The sequence below is a fragment of the Crocodylus porosus genome, unplaced genomic scaffold (genome assembly GCF_001723895.1).
Source record: "Crocodylus porosus isolate Cpor-Errol unplaced genomic scaffold, CroPor_comp1, whole genome shotgun sequence".
NCBI classification, from domain to species: domain Eukaryota; kingdom Metazoa; phylum Chordata; order Crocodylia; family Crocodylidae; genus Crocodylus; species Crocodylus porosus.
Genome location: NW_017728947.1, coordinates 75,172,768 through 75,197,695, shown reverse-complemented (window position 1 = coordinate 75,197,695; position 24,928 = coordinate 75,172,768). Strand labels below are relative to the sequence as shown.

Here is a 24,928-nt window from a genome sequence, read left to right as displayed (position 1 = left end):
AAACTGAGACCTGGTGGATGAATCCAAAGTGGGGGTGATACAGGCCAGAAAAATGTTTTTGGCAGAAGATGTGCTGTAAGGGTACTGCAGACATGTTCTGGTACAACAGATATAAGCAACCACAGGAAAAAACAGTTGGAGAATTAAAAATCATAACCACTAGCACATAAAATCAGCCATAAGCAAATTGCCTTTCATTAGCACAAGGTTTCACATGTTTCAGTAGCAGCTGGTACTTTTGTTTCATCCTTAACAACAAACGCTTCTTAGAGGGAGCTGTGCTGGCCAGAGCTCCAGGGAAAGGCAAAGCTAGTTTTAGGAAACTTCCAAGCCTGGTAGAATTGTACTTCTGCCTCCAGAAGAGGTCTCCCCTGCAGGGAATAGTGGTCTTAAGGTTGGGCTGGATGATCTCTTGAGGTCCCTTCCAGCCCTACTTCTCTATGATTAATGAAAGACAGTGCTTTCTCTGTGTTACTAGTATTTGTACTTTGACAGAGGCCATGAGTCTGTTCGCCATGCTTGAATGTTCCACCTGGGCTTCTCTCCTAGGGGACTGGATGACAAACTCGCTCTCACTCTGTCCTCCTTTGATATTTCTTTCCTGGTGTTCTCCAGGCATCCTGTGTTTGCTGGGTGTGGTGAGATTCAGAGCTGAGCATAAAGAGCTTAAAGTATAGACCCTGCCCTCAGCTTACCTTGTTGCTGTGTTGTGGAGTCAGCTGCAGAATTTTAAATTCCCATTTGAGTGTCCCCGATGCCCTGGGCTGGCGCCTTGTTGTTAAGATGGCCCATCAGAACCCTGACAGCTGGCACCATGTAAGATACACACGTCTCCCAAACTTATCTCATGGGTTAATTCCTCAAAGGGCTTGAGAATTTGAATGACAGCCTCTGCCAGACTCCACTGTGCTAAGGGCAATGCTATGACCTTTACTTCCTCTGAGCAGAAAATGATCAGATCCTGTTCATTCTCCAAATTTAAAACACCCAATTAATCACTTTTGTCTGACATGATTTGATCTTCAAAACCCCACGGTATTGCTTATTGCTCCTGGCTCCATTGCCCACTAGTTATGGAGAAGTGCCTATTTATTCCATTCTGTTACCAGATATTGAAAGTAGACGAACATGGACTGAGGTGGCTCTGGTGCAAATCCATAGTAACTGCACAGAAGTCAGTGGAATGACATTAGTGTAACTATTGGCACCACTGTCACTCTACTGTAGGTTCTCAGAGCTTCCTACCTTCATTACTGTAATCTCATCCTCTCAGACCTGCCTGGCATCCACTGTACCAGCCTCAGTCCATTTGAAACACTGCTGCTAAGATTGTCTTCTTGGCCCTAGAAACTCACTGGTTCCACTTTCTCTACATTTAAGCTATTTGTCCTCACCCAGAAAACCCTACACAGCTCTGCACACCCCTGTGTATGTATTCTTTTATCTTCACACAGAGGTGTAGCAGGGCAGCTCCATGCCTTGGGTACCTGTGGTGCACAGGGTAGTAGCAGCTGTTGTGGTGCCAAAGAAAGCACTGTGACCAGCTGCCACTGTAGCAGTGGCTATATTTATACTCCTGCCACAAAAGCAGGTCCAAAGGCTGCTGTTCTGGTTGTCCCCCATCCAGTTATACTACTATTCTTATATGTTGCCCCCACTGTCCACTCTGCTCACCTTCTTCCACTCTCTATTTGGCCACCTCTCTGATAAGCACCTCCATGACTTCTCCCATGCCTCCCTGCTAGAGTTGGATGCTCTCAAGGAGGTTTCTCTCCTCTCTTTCTCCAAATCACCCTTCAAAACCTACGCCTACCATGGTGCCCACTGGACTTCTCCAGCTGATAATGGTTTTAGGAATTTTGTGGCATGAAAAGACTGCAGTGAGTCACTGTAAGCCTGTTAAGTTTGCATGAAGCAGATTACACAATCATGTATTCTTAGCACCACTACCTTCTTGCTCCTGTACCCACCCTCTGTTTGATAGATTGTTGTGTTGCCTTTGTTCCATCTTGCATTGACAGGTCTTTGAGTATGATCTCCTGAGGTCCCTTCCAACCCTAACTTTCTATGATCCTATCTGCCTTGTCTTGCTGTGTGTCTGCGCAGTCCCCAGCCCAATGCAAGGTACTAGAGTAATAGAAGAAGTCACTAGTGGGAGCGAGATCAGAACCCAGGTAACTGCTGGAACTCAGTTTTTCTTTTTCGAGGAAAGTACAATATTTGTCTTTCTCTAGCTTCCTGGCACATCTCCACTTTGTACTTCCCAGTGGTTAGTGGTAGAATTAACTACTGGTAATTAGCTAATTCCTATAAAGCCCTACAATGTGTGTCACTCTGGCTTGTTAATTTGTAAATGTAAATGACAAACCTTGCATAAACAAAGATAACTTCAGGTGGCTGCACTGCAATTGCAGGATAAGGATCCCAGAGTGTGCTCTGGATTCTAGTTTGTTACATCTGTAAAGTGGTCTGAGGTCCTCCAGGATGAAAAGTCCTTGAGAAATGCATGAGCATTATGATGTCGCACAAGGTCCAACACTGGCTCCACACCTTTTCTTTTTAACAAGGGGGACCATCAGCACTTGTGTAAGGTAGGATGTGCAACAGGACAGGGCTGGCTCAGGGTAGCTGGGTTGCCAAACAGCTCAGGCTCCCTGTATCAACCTACTTTGGAACCAACTCTTCGCAAAAGGAAAAATTCACTATCCTTTGTAGAGTAACTGAGACATCTAGTGGCTGAGTGGAAATATATATACTGTATCTCCCTTTTGGATTTAATGAGAAACTCTATTATTATTTGGGGGGGATTCTTTTCTATAATACGTTGGGGGTATTCTACATATACAAAAAAGATACAGTCCCTGTCTCTGGAAGCTCACATCTGAGGAAATAAGCAGCCTGGAAAGGACAAGGCAGTGGGAGATTGCTGGCCCATCACGTATCCTACTGTTTACAGCTCTTACTTTGAGCTCTTCCACACACCTTTTGTCTAAGTCTTCTCTAACCTGATTGAGGTGGGAGGTGAGCCCCTCATCCCCCTGACTGCATTGGATACTTTTCACTGGATTTGGAAGGAAGGACAATGGAAATGTAAGGGATGCTGCTTCGCTTACTGCTGCTTCACCTACTGCCATTAGACTAGACCTGCTCCAGGGTCTGGAGTTTGATTTTCTGTTTCACACCATTAGGAGCAGTGTTTGTCTCTAAGTAGTTAGGAGGAAACAGTGCTGCAGAGAAACATTTTTATCCGCAAGAACAAAGATTTGATTTCCACCTGGAAATTGACCAGCTTGACTTGTGAACCTCAAAAAGCAGCACATGGCTTCCCAATTCTCAAAGCAATTTACCCTCTGACAGATACAGGAGCCCATCACTGAGGCAGTTGACTCTACACCTATTAAGTTAGCAGAACAAATGCTGTATTCGTTACTTTCTGGCTCTATCAACCAGTCACATTGGAGCTGTAAATTAGCTTCTGTTTCTCTCAGGCACCCTGACATCTCCATAATGCTGATGCACAGTATTAGTGCTGCTTACTCCTCCTTACCCACTCCCACCCCAAGTATCATTACATATTTCCCTACAACAGCTTTAAAATCCCCTCACTCCTCATCCTAGCTGCTCAAACCCTCATGAGCACCTGATACACTGCCTGTCCTGAACTGTCTACTCTACCTATTCCTGGGACCAAAGCTGAAGGTTCCTGGCTAGAGGGTCTTGATTCTCTGCTCAGGGTCAGACCAATCACCATATTTGGGGTCAGGAAGGAATTTTACCCCATGATCAGACTGGTATGAACTATGGGAGTTTTGCCTTCCTCTCTACCTGGGACCTCTTGAATATATATTGACAATATTTTATAAAAGCACGACACTGGCTACCATAGTTCCCTTGCTTTACCTCTGCTAGGTTAGGATGTTAAGGTCTACATTATGTCAGGTTTGACAGTAGTCTTATATAGAGTTTAGATGATAGTTTATATGTGATGGTTTGAATATGAATAAGAATGATCCTGCCTCAGGCAGTTGTTGGAGTAGATGACCTCTACAGGTCCCTTCCTGCCCTACTTCTCTATGACTCCCAGCCCAATATTGCCCTGGTGAAGCAACCCCTGGCCACTTTCTCCTACTCTGTGGTTGCTGAAAACTTTCTTCCACTGTGGGTGCTGTATACGGAAACTGAAGCACAGTAGCTGCCTTGGAGAGGCCCTGACTGTACACCTAGGCCCAGTCTCAGGCTCTCAGTCACAAGCATGCTCATTGACGTGCACTCACAGTCAATCTAAAGCGGGTATATTGCCTCATTTTCAGTAGCTAGTGAACATGAAAGGAGAACAAATGTTTGGGGGGTGCTTCATGGCTGCATTCCCAAGTGAAGCACACAAGTAGTGTCAATAAGCCTCTCCACCTCCCTCAGACCTCCTCCGTCCTCTCCACAATGCTGCTCTGACCACCTGGCTCCCTTGTTCCACTAGAGACATCCTTTCCCAACTCAGATCCTTCTGTGGTTCCCTTCTGCTTCTGTATCCTATTTCATCTCTTTGGTCTGTTCTTTCAGGCCCTTATCTAACCACCTCCTACATCTCCGCATTAATTTCCACCTTGTCATCCCCTGCCACACCCTATTCTAAATCCACTCCAAGCCGCTTTTTAAATAGCTGAGGCACTTGTGCACGTGACAATGGCACAATGTACATGTGAAGAACATTTCCCTTTGTGTGGCTTAATGGCATCACACATAACACATAAACAAGTTTGGGAGGTTTTAAATGAGTTTGCATCATTGCAAACTAAACTACATCCCAATGTAGTTTAACTTTCAACATTGCAACTTGGAACATTGCAGCCATTAGTCAGCTCGCATTTGTTTAATGCAACCAGTGCAACCATGTTGAGGGATGCTTTGAAGTCTGTCCATCAATGTACCCATAGCCAAAGCAGGTGTGACTATTTAAGGTGCCACTTTCACTTCAGTTGGAGCAGGCACTCTTCTTGCTGCTGCCCTGTTATTCTCTCTTTGCCTCCCTAATCATACCTCTTTCCAACAGCTTGGCCAGAAGCCTGGCTGTGGAGCTCAGTACTTCTCTCCAAATCTGACAGTATGACTCAGTGGGGAGCACTCTTGTATGTCAGCCAAAAGTTAAAATTTTGCACCAGGATATTCTAACCTCCTCTGAGGGTGTTTGGAGAGATGTAATGCTGTTGTAACCTGATAATGAGCATGGAAAACAAAACTGAATGGTTACCTGGCAGAGCAATTAAACCATGATTGATTCTTGGACAAGCTACTTAATTTACCATTAGCTTGACCTATTATACCCCACATCTGTGCCAAGTGTCAAATTGGAATCCAGGGCTATCCTCTGAGACAAATACTCACTGACCTGTCCATTTGTAACTTATTGCATTGGGTAGGGTAAACATGTTGGTCTAGTCTTGAGAGCTGAGGTTGTTGGAGCTGGGAGGCATCAGTCACACTGTGATCTGAATCCAGACTCTGATTTCAAGTAGCTGGGGGCAGAACAGAATCTGGCCAGATTTGTTTTTTCTTTAGCTCCATGTGGATCTGTTGTCTGGGATCCAGCCTTTGTGATGAGAGCAGAGCACAATGCACAACTGTATATTTCATGTTTTGTTGACAGGCTGGACAGGGGGTGCATGGGACTCTAATCTATAGGCAGAGAGCAACAAACAAAGCATCCATTGGTATCTGATAAGCTATATCTCAGTCAGACTGCAGTTACAGCCCATCTCTTGCCACCTGATTGAGACTCCTTCCTCCTATGAGTGTATCTCTCTCCCTATGTTCACAGTATGTGCATGCATCTTCCCTAAACACCCAATAACATCTTTCTGCTATTATCTACTGCCACTGTTTCACAGACTAGTGCTGCAGGGCTAATAGTTATGCATTCTGTCCAGCGGTGTTCATAATGAGGATGGAGTGTGTCTGCTCTTAGCCAATTTTGTCTGTTTTGCAGCTTTCTCACTTTGATCTGCCTGTTTCATTCTTTTTCTCCAAAGCCTAGTGATGGGTAATAAGGGCCCAAATTAGTCAGACTTACTGTAGAACCCAAAGAAATCAAATCGGGTTTGGAGATTATTGCATGAACTGTCAGTCACTGTCTTTCCCGGGGTCCATGTGTGAGAGTGGCTTTTTTTTACTGTTGCTTTCCTTGTAATCCATCCCTGGCATCATCATTAACATTATCATTATCATCTCAGTTGATTGGTAGGTGCTATGTGAGCCCATGCAAAGCCACAGTCCCTTTCCTGATGATCTTCATGTTCACTGCAAAAAAATGTACTTACATGAGTGTACTTGTACACACATACACATATATGCCCTTCAGCTACCATATCCTTTCACCTCCACCTGCCTAAGCTGCTTCTGTGAGATCGGAGGTGTGAGGGGAATGTTCTAATCCTTTTGTGTTGCAGTGAGAAGCAGGCTCTTTGCTTGCATTTTATTCTAGCTGAGCATAGCGGCTGCGGGGGCCTGACATGATGTCCCTCAATGATCCACCTCCAGTTAAAACCCCAGCTGCAGAAAAATGATGAGATATGGTTTCTGTGACTGTACTTCATGGTGACTTTGCATATTTATGAGATTTGTGGTAGGAAGGTCTTACTCCTCATTTCTCGCCTCATCCTGTGGCCCATGTTATCTAGCTTTCTCTCTGTTATCATAATAAGATTGCTGAGAATATTTCTGTAGATCTCCCCCAGAGGAAAGATTGATGACTATAACCTCCCCAGACTGAGTCAGCCCTTTCCTCAATACAGCAATTCCTTTTCACAGTCTCACTGAAGCCACAGCTCTGTGGGAGGGCTCAGACCGGAAATGTTGAAGTGACCTTTTCCAGATTCTTGATCCCACTACAATGAATATCCAACTTTCTTCTCATTATAACACTGCTCCTGGGAGCCAGGTCCCTGAGGTGCTGAAAGGGAGAAAATAAGAGAATGTTTACTATGGTGGGGTATCTCACATCACAACCAGAATGGAAATCAGAGAGTTAGCAAGGGAGAAAACCATGCCTTGCCAATACAAGAGTGATGGTGCTTTTGTTTTGTGCTTTCTTGTTTTAAAGATCCCAGGCAATTGACCTTTATCACTCTTCTTGGGATGAGATGGGATTCTGCAGCCCACTTTCAAGGACTTTTTTAATGCTGAGACTGTATTATTCATCATTCCCTTGCTTACTGCCAAATTTACTCTTTGAACCATCATCCCTTCTAGTGAGAGCATCTACATGAGATGTTTACTGTGGGGTTGCCTAATTAGTTCCCCAATAAAGTCTCCACATCTACATGTGCACCCCTATTAGGCCTCAGTAAGCAAATAAATGCCACCATAGGCTAATACTTGTCAACACAAGTACTATCTTGTGGTGGTGTTATTTAGTGCACAGCAACTCACATGTAGATGCTGACGGGATTGGCTGGGGCATGAGGGTGCTTCAGTGCAGGGACCACTTGCTGGCTAGCCCTGCACCGGAGCTCCCTTCTGCCCTAGCCAGCCCCTCCACAGCACATGGAGCCGGATTGAAGTGGCACTGGGCTGGCAGCCCCCTGACAGCCAGGGTTGTTCCAACTTGGCTCAGCGTGCTGAGGTCCGGGACACACATGTAAATGTGACACATGGGAGCAATAAACTCTAGCATGAACTGCACTGGAGTTTATTCAGTTGAATTAATTTCATGTGTAAACGTGTAGTGATTGCAGATTGTTGACACTGTTTACACTGTTACGTGACCTAGCTAGACAGACGTTGCTCTATCAATCTTTCCTTGTAAATCTGTCTCTCTACCTCATTTTTGTTCCTCTTCTTTGAATTCTGTCTAGTGAACCAACATCTTTCTAAGGGTCCCAAAATCAACATAATCAGCTCCAGTAGCATCACAGCTTTCCAAAAAAAACCCTGTCGCCTCCCTGATTTCTGACCTGATGCCTCACATTGGCCTTCTTGCTGCCACTATTAGATTGCCAGTCTTACTGGCCATCCACTGTAACTTCTAGGTCTCTTTCAGATATTATTTCTTCCCAAATCTTTCATTCCTACCTGGTTGCCTGTTTCAGATTCTTTTCACTTAAGTTTTTTTCCCAATCCAAATTTCATTTGATCTTTTCCTTGTGTTTTTAATTTCCTTAGGATGCTTTGCATTGTTACTTTTCCCAGTATAGGGCCATATACAAATGGCATTGTTGTGTAGTTTACCCTCTTTTCTCAGACATTACTGAAGATCTTTAGATCCAGACCAGAGGTGACTGTCAGATATGCAATATCTACTAAACTTCGTCCTGCCATCATTCCTCAGCACCCTTCACTCATGGTCCTTCACAAAGTTTTCAGTCCAAGTCAGTGATGATTTCCAGTCCACTTAAGCTTGAACTAGAACATTTTCATGAGACAAGTCACCAAATGTGCAGGGATTAGTCTCTTCTTAATATTTGTGTCATTATTTTACTAGAAATATAATTTAAGTTTATAGGAAAATGATGGTCAGGTTTATTCATCTTTTCCTGAAGAGTGGGACCACATTCTATTCCATTTTCCCATTCCTGTCCTCCAAATCCAGTTCTCAATGCATTGCGGAAATAACAGTCAGTGGCAAAATAAATGTATTGTATCATTTCTTTAATATTAAAAAAGTTATTATCCAGGCTCCTATACATTCCTTAACCTGCCTATATTCATAATACATGTTACTAGATCTCCTTACTTATTAGTTGTTCACATATAATTTCTCACCAGGTTGAGAAAATGAAGAGGATGGGGCATACTTCCACATGCCAAGGCAGAATCACAGGGATGAATCCAGGATTTTGTGTGGGAGCAGCAACCAGCATTGCAGGGGTGGCTGCACCCCCTGCTCCCAGCCTCCCCACCCCAGGGCAGGCAGACCACATCTTAGGAGCAGCAGCTAGGGTCTTATGTTAAGTCCCTCAATGATGAGGTATGATGGAGGGTCCCTTCCCCTCCATACATGGAGGCACACCCCCCTCTACCCCATCCCATTTCCTTTCTCTTCTGCCTGCTGCTGTCCCCAGTATCCCCAGCTCCCCCAGGACTGAGGGGAGGCTCCAGAGCTCCTCCTGCCTTGCTCCAGCTGGGCTGCATGCAGAGCCAGGTTCAGCCACAGACAGCAGCTGCAGTAGTGGCAGGCAGATTCCCTTCCCCTGCACCTGCTCCTAGTCTGGCAAGGAACACCCAGGGGGACCAGGCAGGGAGGAGAAGCTCACCCCCTGCTGTTGCTCTCCCTGGCTGAGCTTGGCTTCCCATAAAGCCCAGCTGGAGTCGGCAGAAGTGACTTCGGAGCATCCCTCTGTCCCTACCCCTTGGGCAGCCAGAGACAGCAGCAGCAGTGGGCTGGGGAGAGGAGGAAGGGAAGATGAAGAAAGGGGAGATGCTGTTGTGTATGGAGAAGAAGGGAGTGGGGAAAGTCTTACCTGATTTGGGGACTTCAGAAAGTCACCAGCTGCTGCTCCCATGGCCACAGCAACAGAGAACAGTATGTCTGTGTCACTGTATCACCTGTGAATCCACCCCTGAAGAGCCATGAACAACATCTGTGTTAAAATGGATATGCCTTAACGATGCAAGGTAGTGCTGAGGCTGGGGTGGGGAGGGGGAGGAATATGTGAATTATTTCTTTTTTCTGAGATGTAGCTCAACTTTTATACACCTAGGGAATGCTGTCCTCAGGGAAGGAATCGAAACCCCACCGATAGTGATATTTTAAGCTAGATTCAACACTAGAAATTATACAATAGGGAAAAAATCTTGCACTGTCTTTTGAGCTAATTGGGCTCTTCATTCTCTAGAGTTTTTGATTCATGCTTCTTTATTTAAATTTTCTTCTTGCAAGTGGAGTTAAAACCCAGTGATATGACATGTATCAGACAGAGTGAAATACCACAGCCAGCCATATACCAGATAGATGTATTTGCCTATACTGTATAATATACTTCAGAGAAAGAAATGTCTGGAATCTCTGAGGAGGAGGAACGTTTTGTACTTCAAGACAAAGTAAGGTTGTCCCTTGATTTCTGTTTAGGAGACAGGTGCACGATGATGAAGCGTAGTAAAACAGAATACTTGACTGTTAGAAGTAGCTAGGTAAGTGGTATCTTGTCTCCTAGGAAATTTGTATAGAACAACATTTGCTTTTATTCCCAGGTGAGTTAGGACATTGAAATATCAAACAGTTTCCAAGAATGGAAGATTCCTAAATTTTTTAATTCAGAAGTATAAAGGGGGGGAACCTTATTATCAAACAAACATGTTTCAATATTCTGAAATGGGGAAAAGAATTATTTTAGATTGACATTTCAGAATCGTTTCACTTAATTTTGCAATCTCATTTAGATTTTACTGATAGAAGCTCAAAAAAATTCGGCAAATCAACATTTTTCCTACAAAGCCACATTATCTGAAAGGAAATGATTTTTCACTGTCATTAAAATTCCCTCAGCGCTATGCCTCAGTGTTAATTTGCAGACAGAAGTGCTGTCAGGGGCAGATTTATGGGAGGATTGCACTGGTGCACTTGCACCCCACTTTGAATTCTGCTACACGCAAAATTTAAAACCAGCTGCCTGGCAATGGCAGCAGCATTTCTAACCAGGCAATGCTGAGAGAGTCAGTTGCATTTCATGGGAACCTGATTCCTTCTAACCTCTTCATTCCACAGGTGTTAATGACCTTTTCTTTTTAACGTCTTGGTGTACCACCAATCAAGCTATCCCTTCGGGAGTTCTGATGTCTGTTAGCTGCTCCTGGTAACACAGCTCTTATTTCACAGCCCTGCATATTGTTTTTAACTCACTCCAATAAATTCATATTTGTTTTTGCCTCAATCTTAAACTTAATAATACAACCCTAGGCTCCTAGCATTTTATTAAAGCTTCTAGTTTCTTTTTATCCAAAAAAAATGTGTCTTATTTTACCTGGCATGTTGCACCTCACACTCTCTGCATCCCCATTTTCAAAAATCTGGATCCACCCATGAATGCCATAACCTACACACAGAGCTCATACTGGACAAAAATTCCCTTTCAGTGTTAAGCTCCCTTATTTTCCTTTGTATAAAAAGTATTGATGGCAAGCTCCTAGGCTAAGACCAAGACTGGAATGTTATTTAAAGTATCCTTGCAAAGGTTTGTCTATCTTTCTGGTCTTCTGTTCTTTCCCTCACTACCCCCCATTCCAGGTGTTAAAGAACTCTAGTCATGGAAAAGTAGGGCTAGAAGGGACCTCTAGATGTTATCTGCTTCATCCCCTCCCTGAGGCAGGAAGATCCCTATCCAAACCACCCTATACAATCATAACCTAAACTCTACATAAGACTACCATCAAACCTGACACAATGTAAAGGGAATGCAGGGGAACTATGGGAGCCAGTGTCTTGCTTTTATAAAGTGGTGTCAATATACATTCAAGAGGTCCCAGATAGAGGCCCATGCCCCCTGCTACAGAGGAAGCCAAAAACCCCCATAGTTCATAACAATCTCACCATGGAGTAAAATTCCTTCCTGACCCCAAATACAGTGATCAGTCTGACCCTGAGCAGAGGGACAAGACCTTCTAGCCAGGAACCTCCAGCTTTGATTTGAGCAGGAACATTGGTATACCCATCAAATTCCCCAGCCTTGGCTGTAGCCAATACCCAGTGCCTCTAGGAAGGCTTAAAAACACCCTCATACATATAGCAAAATAAAGGGGAAGTGTGGGGAGGGCAACCAGCAAAGCCCGGAAACATGGGAAATACCCATGGCAGAAAATAGACATAGCTATGCCTAAATCATCTCTGACCAATCTCTTCCTGAACACCTCTAGTGATGGACAGTCCACAACTTCCCCAGGCAGTCTATTCCACTGCCTCACTATTCTAACAGTGAAGAAGTTTTTCCTGATATCTAATCTCAACTTTGCTGCAACTTCAAGCCATTGGTCAGCATCCCCTTCTCTGCAGCAAGAGAGAAAAGGTGTTTTCCCTCTTCTTTATGGCAAGTATTCAAGTATTTGAAGACTGCTATCATGTCCCCACTTAAGCACCTTTTCCTTTTTAAGCTGAACATGCCTAGCTCCTTCAGCCTCTCCTCATATGACTTGTTTTCTAAGCCCTGGATCACCTTTGTTGCCTGCCTCTGGACCCTCTCTAACTTCTCCATGTCCTTCTTAAAATGAGGAGCCCATAACTGCACACAGTATTCCAGATGAGGCTTGACCAGTGCCAACTAGAAGGCCACTATCCCCTCCTGTACCTTTCATCTAATGCTTCTATTGATGCACCCCAAAACCATGTTTGCCTTTTGTGCTACTGCATTACACTGCAAAGTCATATTGAGTGTGTGATCTACCAAGACTTGCAAGTCCTTTTCCATAGCCAGGTGTCACCCATTTTACATTTGTATTTTTGATTATTCCTCCTGAGATGCAGCACCTTCCATATGTCCACATTAAACTTCATCCTGTTAGCTCTAGCCCAACTTTCCAATCTGTCAAGGTCCTTCTGAATTGCACTCACATCCTCCAACATGTTCACAATCCTTCCCTGTTTCATGCTGTCCACAAACTTGCTCAAGTAGTAAAGTTCCAGTATATGCTGAAGCCATTAGCTCAGTGACACGCTGTCCTGACTGGCTCGGGAGTCACATAAGTAGTCAGTGTTAACAGCATATCCAATCCCTATGAGAATTGTGGCAAACAATCTCCAGTTCAAAAGTAAAAATTACTTGTGCCAAGGCTGGTAGAGGTAGATAACATGTGCATTTCATTAGTCAAGGCTGCAGGAAAGACTCACCTAACACACACAGTAAAAAAAAGTTAACTTCCCTAAACACCTCTGATAATATTTTCTGTCTAGAAAAGCAGGTGATACATTGAAGAGATACTTGTGACTTGGGAACCACAATCTGAGTATTGCTGAATTAGCTAAACCTACAGTGCCTGAAGGGCTGTAATTTATTGCAGCTCCTGCTAGTTCCAGATATCAGGGAGGCTTCCCAATGTTAGTTGGCCTCATATCTACTCTGGTGCCATCTGTTATCCTTTGTAGAAACACACAGTATGAGCCAGCATAAAGGATGCAATGGGCATTCTTGTCAGACTGTATGTTCCACTTTCCAGATGCATTATAGATACAGCAAATCCTCTTCTCATTCCAGCCTGGATCAGATCATCTCATCACCGGGCCACATCCTTCTCTCACTATCAGTTTGTGACAGATGTACAAATCCTCAGTTATTGGAGACAGTGTTCGTGTCCTGGGAAAGGGGTTCTCATCATTGTTATTCTCTGTTGGGCAGCCAGATCCTGCCATTTCCCACTGGACATCATCCTGCCATAATCTCTGTTGTGACTAGTAAACTTTACCATAAATGGTACAACTGACTCTAATTCTGCTTTGGGCTGACTTCTTGCACTCATTTCTTCTACCTTCTTTTATTCTTCAGGGTCACCCTCCTTTCAGCTCCTTCAAGCAATTTTCAGCAGAATGGAAAGTATGAGTGAGCTTCAAAACCCACTGCTGGCCAACAGCAATGGGCACCTTCATGGCAGCTACTCTTACCATCAGCATCACAACCAGGATTACCCTAGTCACCGCTGCCAGGGAAAACTGTACTCCTACTTCTTTCAAAACACTGGCACCACCAGGACTCACCAGCTGCTTGATGCCAGTTCTCTGCAGTTGGCTGTAGAAGCATTGTATGGCCCCGACTTCATCCTGGTGAAGGATGAAGCTAACCTCAAAGCCAAGGACAACAAAGGGGAGAGCTGTGAAACAACCTTTGTGGAAAACAAAGAGGCACCCTCCGAGGCTCCAGATGGGCGAGAAGTACAAGGGCCATGCCTGGTGGAGAGTGATATCAGAATCCAAACCGTATCCTATGAGGTAGAGGAGGAGGAATTCCAGGAATATGAGGTGAGGTCCTTTGGGGAGGAATATTAGGCGGCTGCTTTCCTGCTAGTTGTGTCTGTCTGTCCAGCAGGATGGATTCTGCACAAATGACACTGCAAGGGTTAAACAGATACCTTGCACTTCCAGATGTTTACTCTGCATCACTAAAACACATACAGTTTCTTCCTTCAGTGCCCCTTGATGTGATTTTTGGTAGGAGACCCTTTTGGTGTTGCCATCGTGGTAGTTAAACATTACCTTTCTGTGAGTGTCTGGCTGGCTGCCAAAGGTTTATTCCTAGAACTCCAATCCTTGCCCTGCCCAGCTGGGGTGAAGAGCCTTCCAGTTACCCTCAGCTTTGCCACAAAGGTTCAACTTTTTATGGTTGGAAAGTAACTTGGGTTGGCCTTGAACTCATTCAAAAGAGTGAGCCTTTGGGGGGGTTCTAAAAATGTCACTTTTTAAATGTGAGGGGCATGTGTAGAAAGCACAGGATACCCCACTTTGTGTGGCAGATTAATACTATGCTGTGCATGTTGCTACATCACGAAACAGCAGATACTAGGGTTAGTTTTTCAGACGGCCCAGGAAGCTCCATTCTCTCCATCTCCAGCCCTTCCCTCTATACCCCTCACTCTCTCTCTCTCCTTCTAGTCCCACCCTGGCAGCGTCTCTGGTACACCCAGTCTCCAGCCCCATGCACTGCCTTGTTCCTCACTTCTCTAGTTTCCTGTATTCAGCAGCTGCTCATATTTCCTCCCTATCCGCTGAAAGGGTTTTACTGCTCAGTTCTCCCAGTCTCCTTCATGTTCTCCTATTCCTCTTCACCTCCTTCTCCATTTCCCTTATTTGCACCCCTCATCCTTCCCCCTACCCAGATATTCACCTCAGTTTTCTTCCCTGCTCTCCTATTTGCCATAGTCTGTTCTGTGTCCTCCCCTGAATCCTGCATTTTCCTGTTTCCTCTGTCTCTCGCCATGCTCCCAGTATTTCCGTGTCTCATCACAATTTCTACTCTCCTGTACCTAATCTCAGGACACCTTCCCTGCTGTCAATCTCATTGAGAGCACTAAGAGATGACAGCCATCTTTATGAGGGGCAGCCTTATATTCCAGTTCATGGGCGGTAGCTCTGGTGGCCGTCTTAACAGTTTGCAAGTTTGTGAGATGCTTAAAATATAAACATGAGTCTTGTGATAAAATAATAAGCTCTTAAATCCAAGTGGTGGCTGGTTACACACATGCACTCTGGGCCCACTCAGGATTTTCTGTGCAATGGAGAGACTGGGAACAGTATACAAGGCTCAGAAAGGTAGCACTGTGTTGGGTGGATTCCCCAGGCCCTGCTTTAATTGGCAGCTGTAGGCTTTCTCCAAATCCCGTTGCTTAGATCCTGGGAAGATGCTCCTTCCAGACTGAAACATGACTTTCTTCCTTTCCACAGGTTCATGCTATGACAGGTACTCTCTAGGGCACGATGTGCTCCCAATAGAAAGAAAAGTCCTGGAGACATTTTGTAGAGCACACACCTTGAAAAGAGGAGGGAGGGCTCTTGCAACCTTGGGATAGGCTCAAATCCCTTTTCTTTACTTGCTAACCTCATTTGGCAGCCAATTGATCCATCTAGTCCTAATGGGAATAGGGTATTTTGCTAAACCTGACAACAGCCCATTATATCAAAACCCAAGACATTTAGGTTTAAGAATGATTTCCAGGGAAATCCAAATTCCCCACCATGGACTTACTCTGGCAGGAAAATGAGAATCTACTTCATTCTCTGAATTTTTGTCACAACCTTTTTCTCATCAAACCAGTCTCTGGAGGTATAATCTTTTAGAAACTCATTCCCTGAATTTGATGGTAAGAAGAGTATAAGAATATATAAAAGGGAAGGAGAGGAAAGGGAAGACGCTGTGAAATGCTTAGAGTGCAGGGCATGGGGGAGATCACTGCACAGATACAGGATGAGAGGAACCTTGGAAAACCCATAGATAGGATGACATATGGGGGCAGCTCAGACTCAGGAAGGGCCTTAAGTAGTTAAGTGACCAAAGGCAGTTTCCATTGGTGGCTTTGTGGTGGTCTGTATTACAGCTATGCCCAAGCCCAAGCAGAGGCTGAATCCTTGAATGCCCCATAGAGGTATAACTTGTTTTTTATCCCTATGGCAAATCCCTTTAGGGAAAGCTTGAGTCACCTGAGGTTGGGGAAGAGCACTACATGTCTCCAGGTCCTGATGTCTACAGGGTCTTTCCAATTTTTACAGGATGTCTTTGTGCTGTATAGCAGGAGCAGACTCACTTTTTGGCAATCAGCCTATCCCTCTGGGCCATTAATGGGGAAAGCTTGCAATGCTTGGGTCCTCTCTGTGGCTGACAGTCCGGCATGTTCAACAACACTAAATCCATTTTTTTCCAGAGTGACTCCTCCAGTGACAGTGAGAGTGAGGACCATTTCCTGATGCTTCCCCCACGAGACCACCTCGGTTTGACCATTTTTTCAATGCTCTGCTGCTTCTGGCCTCTGGGGATTGCTGCCTTCTACTTCTCCCAAGGGGTGAGGAATCCCATTTCCTGATGTCTGCTTTCCAGTGCTACAGAAACTGGGCTATGCAGTGGCTCTAAAGCAGAGGCCCTGTAAGCTAAATGAACCCACTAGGCAGGAACCAGACTGTATTTTGACATACAGGTACTCCTCACTTAACATCATCCCGGTTAACCTAGTTTTGTTATTACATCACTGATCTAACAGAGAACATACTCATTTAAAATTGCATAATGTTTGGTTATAATGTTGCTTGGCCCCCACCTGCTAGTAGGTAACTACTGTGATGTAATTGGATTCACTTAACATTGTTTCACTTAGTCACATTTTTCAAGAATGTAACTATGAGGTTAAGCGAGGAGTAGCTGTAGCTGTAGTTATGCCATGCCCACTGGTTTGGTACCCAAGCCTTCACCCATGAGAAGAGCCAGTATGCTGGGGCACAGCATGCTACCATCCGTATCATGCAAGTGAACCTGACACTTCCTGCTCACCTTACAGTAGAATTTCATTCTTCCACTGCAGCCAATGCTGGACAATTGCCCCAGGGAAACTAGAAGATTTGCCCTTGGATGCAGAGAGGCAATCTTTATAGTGCCATCCTTATAATGCTGAGGGACCTGACTCTGGCCACATGTCAATAAAATAGTCCTCCTGTGTGGTAGAGTCTGTAGTCACTACACTGTGACTTGATAAAGCCCTACACTATATCACCGCCAGCCACAATTTGTATGCTTCTAAGAGTCACTAGATTATACCTTATCTCCTGGCAGATATTAACAGCTGACACCGTTTCCAACAAATATTGCTGACCAGATCCAGCACTGTAACTCCCTCAGAATCACAAGGCTTTGGAGACTGGGCACAGCAAAGAATCTATTCTCTTGTTACTTATTATAAGGGTCCCTGTATTCACTGTGTTTGTGGTAATGACCTCTGATGTTGGCTCTGAAAAATCCAGGCAATACTTTTAGTTCCTTATCTATAAGATGGGAATAATAATATTTCTTTATAGATTGCTGATTAAACCTTGAGAATAGAATACAATATTCTCCCAACTCAGTGTCAAATATAGTCTTTCTAAAAGGCCTTTGGGTTCATATTCCTGTGTAAAAGTCAAGAGCAACTCTACTGAAGTCAGTGGAGTTACATCAACAAAATCTGGCATACTTAAAAGTGTAAGTATTTGGCACAGTCCTAATTGTCCCAGGAGTGGCACAGTCATTTCACACATCATGCTTCCAAGCTGCATCACCAGTAGGGCACCAGTGAGAACACACATCCTGACCAGCTTTAGGGAATGATACACAATAGCCTTACAGGCACACACTACAATAACCTGGAAAAGGAGATAGCACATTTTGTCCCAGGTACTTTGGTAGGGTCATAGGAGAAACCTTTCTCCTGGGACAAATGAAGCATCTATTTAAAAACTATGAGGAGAAACTGGCCCTGGATTTGTCTTAGCTCAGACTGGCTAAGCTCTCATGGGTATGGCTAACATTTTGTTACTTCAATGCCAGTCCAAAGTACTGTTAATTCACACAGGTCACTGGAGTTGCTCTGGATTTACATCCTACTCAGACAGAATGTGGCCCAGTCTTTTGACAAAGTTACATGGAGATGGTAGAAAGATGAATGAAAGATCAGTGATGTTACAGTTAGCTGAACTTAGGATGCTGTGTCGGTGAGGGAAGGAAAGTTGCCAGCCAGCTAAAATTTTTCAGAGCAGCTCCTCTGATTTGTATTTGTTTTTCTAATATCATTGCTGCAACCAGTGCAGGATTATTGTCATTCAGCACTATTTGTTTTATTGTTATTGTTGGCTCTTGGGACCATCTGCCTCTTAGTCCCATGTTTTCACACAGTGCAATGGGCCAGCATCCCCTTGGTGCTACTATAATACCAATAATAGAGAGTAATAATAACTGATTGTGCCTAGTGCTTCAGAGTGGAAGTAAAAATCCCCAGCAGGAAGAGCTGGCAAGCTAATGGTTCCTCCCACCCTACTGTATTACTCCCTTCCTTTACCCAGTGTGTCTCCAGAGAAATCAAGGAACATAGGAAATCAAATTTAGATACTGCCTTACCAATGGTCCCTGGTGCCTTGTCCATGACAGTAGGCAGTACTAGTTGCTGCAGCAGAAAGTATAAATTTTTCTAATAGCCAATTATGAATGGGCTAATCCCTGCCAGTCAGTAAGTGACTTATCCTATTTAATGTATCTTCAGCTATTCTTGTTATTCATATAAATGTTGAATCCCCTTTATCCCAAGAGCTTATAAAAGTGAGTTCCAGGGGTTATTTTTGCATTGTGTAAAATGGCATATCCTTTTATCACTTTTAAATGCATTCCATTTAAATTTAATTCAATGCCATTGTGCTCTTGTATCACAAGAAAGAGCAGTGATTGATTTACCTGCTGTAGAGCATTCATTATTTTGTGTATACCTGCAGTGCTTTCTCTCATTTGATTCCTCTTTAAACTATAGAAAATGGCCTTTCTTAACCTCCCCGCACAAGAAAGTCTTTACAGCACTCTAACTGTTTTCACTGCCCATCTCCTAAGTTTTTTATATGACCAGATCTGAACACCAGATCAGGGTGAGCAGTTGCAATATGCAGTGTCATTTTCTGTTTTTGGTATTCGTCCTTATCTCTTTTAATGCAATGTAGCCAGAAAAGAATACTTAAATTTACATATTTCTGATCAGTGGGCTCAAGATACTGCACTCTATTATCAATACATTATAACAACATAGTTAGTGTCTCTGGATATATGCGCCTCCCAGCATGCTATTATGAAATCATATCACCATCAGAGTAAGGTTCAAAAGTTAATAGAGTGACAAATGATGCACATTTTCAAAATCTGCCCAAGAGAAGAACAAAGACAGCTCAGTCTACAAATATATGATATTCAAATGTTACATAGCAAGAAAAATGATGATGGGACTGCGGTGCCACCATCACTGTACCATGAAAGTGCAGTTTAAAAACGTAACATGTCTGAACGTGTTCACCTGCATTGAAATGTGCTCACCCTTACTCAAAACAGCTGTCTCAAATCTTACCTCTAGAAAACAGGCATCAAAGTAAAGGAGTATAGAAGGGAATAAATTTTGGAAGTCAAGGCTGTTCCCCTATTTTAAACTGGATAATCAGTCTCCAGCGAGTTTATGTGACCTTGTCTCAGTAACATTTCAGATGATGTCAATAAATATTTACATGTTGTCTTCTCTTTCCAGACCAGTAAAGCTGTCTCCAAAGGAGATTTCCACATGGCAAGTTCAGCTTCCCGGAGGGCTCTCTTCCTTGCTGCACTCTCTATAACCATTGGCACGGGGGTATATATTGGTGTGATTGTAGCACTGGTTGCTTACCTATCCAAAAGTGGCCATGTATAGCACAGACCTTCTTGCCAAAGCTCTTGCACTCTGTGCCCAATGGCCAACCATACTGGGACTCAGACTTTCATATGGGGCAATGGACATGATGCTTGCAAGGGCTATTGAATAGCTTCATCAGTGGAGGGACCTCACCTGAAAGCAGACTGCAGACCATTTCCCTTTCAGATGACCAACAGACTCTACTCTCCTTAAACCTGGTGAACGACAGCCCCCTAGCAAAGAATTTGGCGTGGGCAGAAAGTCCTGGATTCTGAGACTAAGAAGATCATATTTCATTCATGGAAGAAGGGGGAAGAGATATTACTGCTTCAGCTGCAGAGCCTGGTGCAGCCACTCCCAGTTTCCAAGACAATCTGCCCATGCTCTAGTCCTGCCGTGTAGAATTCTTCCACCTGTGTTATCACAACCCTTATCTATCTTTGGGGCATATGGGAAATAGCAGGAATAAGCCTGTAGGGATTTTATTTGTTGCTCATGCTTTTGGGAGATAAGAGTCACAGTCTCTTTGCAGAAGATGTTGGTCAGGAGCTTGCTCTTGTGCTAGGGAAATCATTCACTATCTAGTGCCAAAGGTCAGCCACTGCTCCTTGAGCTGCAACAAAGCAGAGCCTCCACTACAGAGGAAACTCTGGGCTTCCCCCTGTGTAGCCTCAGCAGAAAGATCTGGACTCAGGCTTTATCCTTGTCACATTCTGCTGATCCATGGCTCAGCCCAGACTTTGAACATCACAGTGTTAAACTAGATGATGAATATTTGTTTGATTGGTAATTATGCACACCATTTTACATGCTGACCCTGGTTGAGTAGGCTCTTGAGATTCTTCTATATTATTGTTCTACAGCAACAAAGAGGGGCACACCAGTGCCTTGCCCTGTTAGATTATGTGAAGAGAGAAAGTTAGAGCCCATGCTCCAAAAGCTTGCCATCTAAACAGACAAGGGAGGGAAGGGAAGCAGGAGCAGAGAGAGCTGAGTGATGGGCCCACAGTCACATGGCAGGTCAGTGGCTGAGCTGGGAACAGGGCCCCAGTGCAGAAGGCTGTTCCCTAGACCAGGCTGCTTCATCAGCAACTTTGTTTCTGAGGGGGTAAAAAAACCCCAACAAAACAAAACACCAAGCGTTGGTATTCTGGGGAAGCCACGGGGGAAAATGGTTCCCTCTGTCCCAGTGCTTCTGCTTCACAGGAAGCTGCAACCCGTCCCTCAGAACTCAGAGTACCAATTAGGGTGTGAACAAAAAGCCAATGTTACATCTGTGTTGAGTACAGCCTGTGGACAAGGACAAAGTCCAGAGCAAGGAAAATATATATTCTGAATATGGAAAGGGAACAACCAGTAACAAAGGCTCTCCCTCCCCCAACACTGAGGGACTGGGCAGTTCTACATAACACGTCGTTGTAGCAACGAGCTACGGTGATGTAGCTTGTTGCTACAGCAACACAGCATTGGCGGGCACAAACCACACCACCAATGCTAACTGAGCAGCAGCAGGGCCAGGCACAGACATGGGTGAACCGGGTGGCTGCCCCAGGCCCAAATAGCAAGGGAGCCCAAAAATGGTAATTTTAAAACTATTATTATCAATATCTCTGGCGAAGGGGGGCCCGATACTAAAAGTTCACCCAGGGCCACCAGGAGTCTAGGTATGGTGCTGTGCAGCAGCAAGTAGCTCATTGATACTGCACAGTAGGGTCAGAACAACCCATGCGCAGTCAGGTGCATGTGTAGACGCACCCACTGAGTGTTAAACAGACCCTCCATTGAAGTGCCAGTGCCACTCATCCCAGCTTACATCCTATCATTGCTCATTTGTATAGTCAGCGGTGTGCCATGTGCATCAAAGACAGATGTGAAGGCCAGGTCCCTACCCCAAAGAGTTCAAAATAAAGGACTCTGCCTCACCTTTCACCTTCAGCCCCACTCTCCACCTCAGACCACACACCTTATGACCCCATCACTTCCATTCCTATCCTTGACTCTTTTCTCCTTCACTCCCTCACTCTTCCTGTGCAGTGCGCTGTAGCCAGGCTCCTGACTCTCCCCTGGGGCTTCTGGGCACCTTGTAGCATATTCTGTAAGAGCGGCGGCATGTTCCTTGATATGTGTATAGTTCAAATGTACATTTCATACGGAAGAAGCATGTCAGTATCTGAGATTTCTATTGTACTTGAGCCATAAAAGAAAGAAGCACATACCAGACCTGTTCAGAAGCTTTCAGAAAGTTCCCATTATGTTTTATAACATGAAAGAGTGAATAAAAGAATGGGAAACAGGAGACCATGTACTAATGATCTGGGCACCAAGGGGGTGAACTTTGCAGATGGCACAAAACTACTTAGATCAGTAAAACCTGCTCATGCATGTGGGAAATTTTGTGGAGGATGTAATGCAGCTGGCAGTAGGGCAACACAGTAGGAGACTAAATTTAACTTAGATTACTGAAAGGAAGCACACCTTTGGAATGATAAGCTACACTCCTCTGCATATGTGGACAGGCTCTGAACTTATAGTAACTTCTTAGAGGAGAGACTCCAGACTTGTCATGTTCAGTTTGTTCAGCATACCTGCTGAAATATCAACAGTGAGTAAAAGTGAACCTTTCTGTGGAGTGAGTAAGGGAAGTCAGGCAAGTGGGTTGGGAGAGACTGGGGACTGCAAATCCCAGGGATGTACATCAGAAATTATTTGAATCAAGTCCTGGGTTGACTTGCATGAAAGACATGGAACTTGGAGCTGTTAAAAAATTCTCATTTACCATTTCCCCATTTGGTAAGACCTCGCTGTTTTCTTTCATCCTGATTCATAACAAGAGGAGTGGGGTCTGGAAGGAACTAAATAGAAAAACAAAAGATAAAGTAGGCATCTACTTAGGCTGGGTAGTCAGTGCCCAAAAAAACAATGCTGCCATAATCCTGCTTTGATTTAAAGAGAGAATGGACAATCTCATGACCATCAATAACATTTGAAGCCCAAACTAGAAGATGTGATGAAAATTACTGACAAACCCTAAGCCAGAGGCAAGCAATTATTTTGGGTGGAGGGCCAGGCAAGCCATCAAGGGCTGCATGACAGACAGCCAGGGGTAGATAAATATTAATTTTCTAAATTTTAAGGGGTCCAAGAGATGGATAGAATGGCCTAGAATGACGTGCCGCAGGTCCCACCACCCCCAGGCATGCAGCATGACTGAGGCAGAACTGTGGCTGGACTCAGCTTCCTGGCATCCCCCACAGCAGTGGCTCCTTCCATCTGCCATTGCCAGGGTCACCACCATCACCAACCCCAGCCCCATTGCCCAGACACCCCAGCCCATCTGGCCCATAACCACCACTGGGGGTTCTAGATGAAGCGGGCAGGTGAGATCTCCATGGAGACTGGCCTAGGACCCCCGGAGGCAGGGCGTGCTCAGCTAGGCAGATGAGATGGGGCAGCAGGAGGGTAGGGAACAGCATCTGGGAGTGAGGCAAGCAGGCAGGGCCAGGATCACGGGGCAGTGATAGCATGGGGCAGTGAGTGCAGGGTACCCCCCCCAGCATGCAATAACTCACCAAAAATCCCTAAGTGACCCTTCAGCCCAAATAATTGCCCATCCCTGGTCTGGAGCCTCTCACAGCTTGGCCCAATGTTGCTTAGTGGTATCCAAGTTTAAATTAACCAATGTCCTCACCTACAGACTCTCCTGAACAAAGGTTTTCTTGCTGAGCTCCGGGAGGGGAGGGTCTCCAAAATGGATGTTCTTGGTTAAATTTATTTTGGAACCAGATGTGGAGTCTGTATATTGTCCCCCAAACTCACATCTTCAACCAATAACAGCTCAAACGGCCACATCTTCATTTGTTAAGAAAAAAATGGGGCTAGTCTCATACAAGATGCAACTGCTTTCTGCTCAGTCTGTTCTCAGGCTGCACATCTAACACAGATCCCTTCCCACACTCTGCTTCCATGCAACAGCCTATACATGTAGGCCCAGATGTGTGGTTTGGGCTGACAAAATACAAGCATATACCCTGCTCTCAGAGATGTGTAGCTCCACTGTCTGGCTAACTCACAGGGTGTGTGCGTCTGTGCATCTATGACTATGCTGCAGCACAAAGAAAGTTTCTGGCCTGAGGAAGGACATTGATCAACTGCTGTTATCTTTGATAAGTAATAAGTATTAGATTCCAGGTGCCTCTGGCTCTCTATGGACAGGAAAATAAACAAGATCTTCACTCTGAGGCACTGACATTGCTCCCACCAGGAAGCCCCAGGCTGCAGGTAAGCTATACTCTCGTATATGCAAATATGTGCTTTCTCTACCATCATCTTTTGAAGTCTCCATGAGCCTCTGTCCTTTGTCAGGCTCAAAAAAAACACAGATAAACTACAAATAGATAACAGATGGGACTGACTAATTTCCAGGCTTTTAGGGAAGATTATATGGGGGAAGGCATGATAGCGTGTGAGTATTAGGAGGGGAGGCTGGGCCAGGGTCCCTGTGCCCTTCAACATGAGTTTTTCTCCCCACCCCACCTTGCATAGTGCTGTGCCTCCTCTCTCCTTGCTGCTGCCTCCCACTTGCACCTCATTCTATGACAAAGCCTGGAGCTGGCAGCCCATGCTTGCATCGGCACAGCCCAGCACAAGGAGCAGCTATCTGGAACCTCCAATGTTTGCCCTCAGGCAGGTGAGGTTCTTTCCCACTCTATTATGTAAGAGGGAGGGGGTTGGAAGTGGACTTCCTTTTCAGGAGGTGTGGGAGGAAGCAGCTCAAGGCATGTGGATCTGTCCTTATCTCACAATACCAAGAACAAGGAATAACATTTTCAAAACTGTCTTCATCCCAATGAAAATCAACCTTTGCTTGGTGGGGAAAAAATAAAAAAAATCAAAACAAAAAAAATCAATGGGTCTCAAGCTCCTAACTTCCTCATCTCTCCTCTGGCACTGAAAGCTTGCAGAGGAGGTCAGACTAAGTTCTCTGTGTACAACACTTCTCTAACTCAGCATGAGCTATCTGACAACAAGATAGACTCTTCCTGGACTTTCGGAAGGCCTTCGACACTGTCTCTCACCCCATTCTCATTAA

At 44.7% G+C, this 24,928-nt stretch overlaps 1 protein-coding gene across 3 annotated transcripts in view; it reads left to right on the top strand.

The window, feature by feature from the left end:
- SYNDIG1L (synapse differentiation inducing 1 like) overlaps positions 1 to 22,135 on the top strand; it is an 83,477-nt gene extending 61,342 nt beyond the window's left edge. For all 3 annotated transcript variants that reach the window (XM_019551794.1, XM_019551796.1, XM_019551795.1), the window contains 3 exons: positions 13,461 to 13,930; positions 16,324 to 16,461; positions 19,699 to 22,135. In XM_019551794.1, the coding sequence (XP_019407339.1) occupies positions 13,461 to 13,930; positions 16,324 to 16,461; positions 19,699 to 19,857 (767 nt within the window). In that variant the 3' untranslated portion in view covers positions 19,858 to 22,135. The remainder of the gene's footprint in view (positions 1 to 13,460; positions 13,931 to 16,323; positions 16,462 to 19,698) is intronic.
- The last annotated feature ends 2,793 nt before the right edge of the window (positions 22,136 to 24,928 follow it).